The sequence below is a fragment of the Macadamia integrifolia genome, chromosome 7, assembly GCF_013358625.1.
Source record: "Macadamia integrifolia cultivar HAES 741 chromosome 7, SCU_Mint_v3, whole genome shotgun sequence".
Classification (NCBI taxonomy): Eukaryota; Viridiplantae; Streptophyta; class Magnoliopsida; order Proteales; family Proteaceae; genus Macadamia; species Macadamia integrifolia.
Window position 1 is genome coordinate 12,123,742 of NC_056563.1, and position 6,735 is coordinate 12,130,476.

General features: G+C 37.1%; 1 protein-coding gene across 1 annotated transcript; it reads left to right on the top strand.

Annotated features, from left to right (window-relative positions):
• Positions 1-2,336, top strand: LOC122084697 (cytochrome P450 71A1-like). Its single transcript, XM_042653137.1, has 2 exons — positions 1-955; positions 1,602-2,336. The coding sequence occupies exons 1-2, from the start codon at positions 29-31 to the stop codon at positions 2,208-2,210; spliced, it is 1,536 nt and encodes a 511-aa protein (XP_042509071.1). The 5' UTR covers positions 1-28; the 3' UTR covers positions 2,211-2,336.
• The last annotated feature ends 4,399 nt before the right edge of the window (positions 2,337-6,735 follow it).

The following is a 6,735-nucleotide window of genomic DNA, read 5'->3' on the forward strand; positions in this document are numbered from 1 at the left end:
AGAACTTTATGGTCATCTCTTGAAGCCAATGGATATGGGAACTCTGCAGCTGCAATGGGAAAATTCACTACAAGGAATCATTTTGCATCCCTGGTCATTCTCTCTACTTCTCTTCTTCTCTCTTTTCCTCATTCTTAAGTTTAGTAGAGGTTCTGCAAACCTCCCACCATCTCCACCCAAGCTTCCATTTATTGGAAACATTCACCAGTTAGGGTCACTCCCCCACCGCTCCCTTAGATCTTTCTCTGAAAAATATGGGCCCCTCATGCTTTTTCAACTAGGCCATGTCCCAACTCTTGTTGTTTCCTCCCCTGAGATGGCTAAAGAAATCACAACAACCCAAGATGTTGAGTTTGCAAATAGGCCAGCTCTACCTGTCCCTAAGGAGCTCTGCTCTGGAGGAACTGACTTGGCCTTTTCACCCTTTGATGAGTACTGGAAGCAGATAAGAAAAATTTGTGTTCATGATCTTTTTAGTCTCAGAAGGGTTCAATCATACAAGTCTATAAGAGAAGAAGTGGTCTCTGTCAGTTTGAAGAAAATTTTTCTTGCATGTGAAGAGGGAACTACTGTTAATATAACAGATCTGTTATTCGCTCTATCCAATGACTTGATCTGCAGGGTTGCTTTTGGTAGGGTTTACCAAAGAGAAGATGAAAAGAATAGCAAGCTTTGGCGTTTGGTAAGGGAGGTTTCTGCCTTATTTGGAGAGTTGTGTGTGAAAGATATCTTCCCATTATTGGGATGGATGGATACATTAACTGGGTTAAATGGGAGGTTGAAAAGGATTTCCAAGGAGATGCATATCATCCTTGATCAAGTTGTTGAAGACCATCTCACTAAAACAAAGGATGATAGCCTTGACTATGATTTCTTAGATCTCTTGCTCCGTGCTCAGAAGGACCCAACTCTTAGCATTCCCCTCACTCTAGCCGATATTAAAGCAATTATTCTGGTCTCTCTCTCTTTGTCTCTCTCTCTCTCTCTCTCTCTCTCACACACACACACACACACATACATCCAGATGGATGAAATTTAGCTGCTGCCTGGGTTGCAGCCACACTGCTACCCTTGTGGCAGCCAAAGAAATGGAATTTGAAAGGGCATTTTGGAAAATATTATAACCTAGGAGGGTATTTGTGAACCCTAGGAAAAAGTGAATTTTCCATTTCTTTGGTTGACAGTAGGGGGTTGCAGCTACTTGGCTGCAACCTGGATAGCAGCGAAACTTTTTCCCATCCAGATCACATTCACGCATGAGAATTGTGGCATGTAATCACACATGGACTCCACTTAGTCTCTCCCTCAGTAGCATTAGTCTCTGCCTTGAGTAGAGTCCATGTGTGGATCACAGGGCGTACAAGAATGATTCTCTCTCTTTCTCTCACTCACACACACACACACACGAGAATCATTCTTGTAGAGCCTGTGATCACACAGGGACTCCACTCAGTCTCTTTCTTAGTAGCATTAATCTTTGCATTGAGTGGAGTCCATGTATGGATCACACGATGAACATGAATGATTCTCTCTCTCTCTCTCTCTCACACACACACACACCCCTTAATTACTAAAACTCTTTACTCCCATGTTAATTATAGGACATGATAATCGGCGCAACTAATAACCCTGCTGCTACGATGATATGGGCAATGGCAGAGCTAGTGAGGAATCCCAATGTGATGAAAGAAGCACAGCAAGAGGTAAGAAGAGCTGTGGGGAAGATATCCAAGGTTGCAGAAGATGATATTTCTCAGCTACCCTACTTAAACTTTATTATTAAAGAAACTATGAGATTATACCCAGCAACCCCCCTATTGCTTCCCCGGGAGTCTAGTACAGGTACCAACATCAAAGGTTACTATATACCTCCTAGAACAAGAGTTTTTATTAATGCATGGGCAATTCAAAGGGACCCCAAAAAATGGAATGATCCAGAGAAATTTATTCCAGAGAGATTTCTTAACAGCCTAGTTGATTTTCAAGGCCAACACTTTCAATTCCTTCCTTTTGGTGCTGGGCGAAGGGGTTGCCCTGGGATTTCTTTTGGAGTGGCATCTCTTAAGTTAGTTCTTGCAAACCTCCTTTACTGGTTTGATTGGAAGTTACCTGGGAATGCAAAAGTGGAGGACATAGACATGACTGAAGCTCCTGGAACAGCATTGCACAAGAAAACTCCTCTTAATCTTCTCCCAAAATCTTATTTCTGAAGATCAGAAGATTATTGGGTTTGTTCCCATTTTATGGAGATATTGTTGTGAGGAAATAAAACTATTTACTCAAAATAATGTGAAAATGAAGACATCTTTTCTTTGGGTAAGATTTTAAAAGCCAAATACTTCCCTATTGCCTTATCTATCATGCTTGCAAAAAATAAAAAATAAAAAATAAAAATCAAAGTTATGGAGTAGTATTGCTAATATTATTCCAAGCTTTTCCTTTTTTTTTTTTTTTATTGTGAAATATTATTTCTAACCTTAGAGAGATGGTAAATTGAAAGTACGGGTGTCAATACCTAAATCGAAACGGTAAAACCGCCCCAAACCAAGCTGATTGAACCCGGACCAAATCGAACCGAAGCCTTATTGGGTCGGTTTCGGTTTGGTATATTGTAACCCCCTTAATAAACCGAACAGCACTGAAAACCGATTGAACCCAAAACGAAACCAAAACCGGACCAAAACCGAATCAAACCGGTGAAAAACTGAAAACAGCCCAAAAATCACCAAAAAAAAAAATTTGTATAGTTTTGTATGGAAAATCAAACCCAAACCGGTAAAAAAACCGAAACCAACTCAATTACAAACCGATACAAGCAACCGAAGCATAATCGAAACCAAACCACATTGAAACCGAAACCAAACCGAAACCAAAATGTCCTTATTGGTTCGGTTTTGGTTTCACCGTTCCCACACCAAAACCGATTCAACCCGGACTGAAATTGGGCCAAACCGAACTGAACCGTTGACACCCCTAATTAGAAGGTATGTCAGAATTGGAAACTCCATTGATATATGGACATCTCGATGGAATCAACATTTTCTTGGGTTTGTGATCAACTCAATTTCATCCTTTCAACAAGTATCTAAGCTTATTATTGATAGAAGTTGGAACACTTCACTAATCTCTTCATTATTTTTTGTCCATATAGTTGATCTAAGCTTTAAAATTCAACTAGCAAATGCTATCCATACAAACTTCCTATTCTTCCTATTTACTCGAAATGGAGATTTAATAACTAAACTTGTTGCCAAGATTCTAAGTTCCTCATTGCTATCAAATGTTGTCACCTCATTTTTTATTTCTACGAACATTGTATGAGATTTTATATGGAAAACCAAAGTGGACCCAAAGTTTCAATTGTTTAATGGTGGTATTTCTACTGGAGGGAATCTAAAACGATTTCCTTTCGATTGATGACACTAGTGTATTTTGTTCAATGGAGAGGGAAACCAATTGGCACTTATTTTTTATCTTGTCCCTTATTTATAAGCATATTAGGATTAAGATCAGAATACTTCCAAGGTGAAAACATATATGATCTCTTATTTCGTCTATTTGTGCCAAATTCCTATTCTTCTAAGACAAATCCTTATTCATTGTTGTTTTCTGAATCATATATATATATATATATATATATATATATATATATATTTTTTTTTTTTTTTCTGTGGAATATGATAAACCAAGACAGATATTGCATTGTCAATCAAACCCATAAAAGGTTATGACCAATATTGATAGATGGATTGTAGACCAGGGACATAATTTATGGTCAAATTGATCTGTAGTCAAATCTCTTTCAAGTAAAAATTTAATGACTTAAAAGTATAGGTTAAAAATCATATGATTTCATAATGCAAACATAAAATTTGATAATCTTAAGATGATTCAATGCAGCTACAGTATGAATTAAAAAAAAAAAAAAAAAAAAAGGTAGTTTAGGGTTGATTTCGATTCCAATTTCAGATTGATTACATGAAATCGACAACAAATAGATTTTTAGTTAAGAAATTGAAATTGTTTTGATTGCATCATACGGAAATATATCAACAATAAGAAGTCCATTTGGTAGTTTAATCTTAGAATAGGTTTTCTATATTTCTTTTGGAAAGGGTAATGTTAGTGGCGGAGCTATGGGGTGCGGTGTGGGGTTGTGAAGGGTGACGGTGATAGAGAAATAAAGTGAATTTGCTTTCATTTCTTTTTCAACATGCCAAATTACACATTTCTTCTAATTATTAACATATGCTCACTTAAGGATGTGAATTTGTAACTGGAACCGTTTATCAAAATCGAACCGATCCGTTTACACAGATACCACAAAACCTTTTAGTAAATGGTGTGATTATGGTTTTAAGTTTCAGGCCGATTAGCTAAATGGGTTAGGTCGGTTTTAACCGTGAAACCCCTTGGTTTCAAACCGAATTGAAACCGTTTAAAACCATTTAAACCGATCCGATTAATCCGTATAACAATTAAATAAAGCAAAGGCAACAATCCGTATAACAATTAACAATTAACAATTAAATTAAGTGTCCATCCTGCTTTGGTATGATTTATTGTAATTCAGTTCAAGTTTAGGCTTTAGATCATGAACTTGTAATCTATATATATTACTATTAATTATCACATATGGGGTATTTTGGCTAAACCACCTGTCATTTTAATATTTTATGCCGTAGAAGTTTGGATTTTGATGTTGTATAATATTAATTCTATATGTTTAAGAATGACCATGTAAAGAAATATCACTATATTATCAAATTAAGACATACCATCGTTAATATAGAATCTCTTTTTGGTAGTTGCCAATTATTTTTGGATAAGCTTATGATCTTTAGTTTAGAGATGGTTGCAAGCTATAACAAACCGATTGTGAACCATTTTACAAACCATATGGAATAAACATAAATCGAAACCGTTTAAAACCGTGAAACCGACACCATTTAGAAACCGTGGAAACCAAAACCGTTTACTAAACTATCACGGTTTCAGAAAGTGAAACCGTTTAGTAAATGACGTGGTTATGATTTTAGTCAAATAAATGTGAACCGAACCGATCCGTACAGTTTAAACCGAAATCAAACCGATTAACACCCTTATGCTCACTCATTAAAGTAGAGCACATAATATACTTAAAATTATTTTCCATTTTAATATTGAAGTTTGTCCTCATCTAGTTTACTATTTCAAATGAAATTAACTTTAATTTCTCATAAATAAGGTTAAAAAAATCATACTAAACATCTTAATTTCAATTTATCACCCTTAAAATTGAATAAATTGAAATAAAAATCATACCAAAACAGTACTTTCAGTATATTCAGTCCAAAATTCTAGGCGTATGACGTGAAATATCCAATAGATTTTTCTTTTTATAGAAATAAATTATCCAATAGATACTGAATCAAATTTAAAAGGCAGTTTTGTTAGGTAGAGTTACATTCAGACAAAGGTGCATCCCCCTCCAATATTTTCTTACATCCTTAAAAAAAGGATTAATGCCCATTAAACACTTTTTGAATGATTGTATGCAAACTAGACCAACGTAATCCAATCCAACCCAACTCATCCCAATTCAATCCAATCATTTTCATATGGACTTGCTACCAATCCGCTAAAGGACTCATATCGTCTCCAGCACGCCAACGCTTTCATGATCGGATCCTCCCCAATCCTTTAGCCCCTCCTACCTGCATCCGATGGCTGGAGGGTCTTGGGGTGCATGCCAAGTCTCCCCTAACTATCGAATACACGTTGGAGAGGCTGGAGAGGATTTGGATTTAGTGTTGTCTACGTGCATTGAATGGATGGTAGTCGCAATACATAATGCACATTCTCAGCCATCGAATACAGCCGGAAGATGATCTGATCCCTCCACGAGGGAGCCCAATTTACGAGAACGGATCAAGTTCATGTGCCAAAATAATCTACGGCTCAGACACGTACAAGAATGTTCTGGTCATTGAACCTGATTCGAATTCCCCAATTACCAGCTGAACCTGACTAGGCCTGCAAACTGAGGAAGGTTATTTTACCCAGAAAAAGAAAGGGTAATGAATGTAGGTAGTTGTAGTCCGGCCATAGCCGATATGATCTATGTTGTACATCATGATCTTGCCAGTCAGTATAGAATCTAAAAACTCCGGATAATCATATATTTCAATCCAACAGTCAAACCTCGATGCTGTATACCATGCATATACATTAGCACACATTGAATCACTGCTATATTGTGAATCAAGGCTCATAAATCCATGCCAGCCCTTGACTCTCCGAACCCTCGATTTCCTATACCTTTTGACAACCTTGCTCGTAAAGTAACTGCCAAAGTAAATAAAAGTCTAAATCCTTCCAGAAAAAAGTAATAAATAATGTAACGGTCCCCAAGAATATACCGCGATTTCCGGTAGGGACCTCGTGCTTTACATTAAATAGATTTCTCCCTCACATGGCTATCTAAACCGTACATTTTGTGGGCCCATCATAAAACTTTAAAAGTCAATAGATTCCAATCCAGTGGTAATCATCTAAACTGACAATCGGAGATGGACTAGAGCGTTACCAGAGCCAAATAAAGACCACATTTCGAGCGGTTAGGAATTTGAACTTTAGTTCTGAAGCCACCTGATTGGCTGCACGTCCGTGTTGTGGCTTACGTGTGTGTTCTCACAGATGACACGTGGAGATCATTGGGATCTTCCGGAAATGGAATCAAGCATGAATAGGAGT

What these genes read in the sequence shown, in the direction of transcription:
- LOC122084697 (XM_042653137.1), top strand. Translation starts at nt 29, where the DNA reads ATGGATATGGGAACTCTGCAGCTGCAATGGGAAAATTCACTACAAGGA. An exon ending in ATATTAAAGCAATTATTCTG is followed by an intron (nt 956 to 1,601) that starts GTCTCTCTCTCT and finishes TGTTAATTATAG; the next exon opens with GACATGATAATCGGCGCAAC.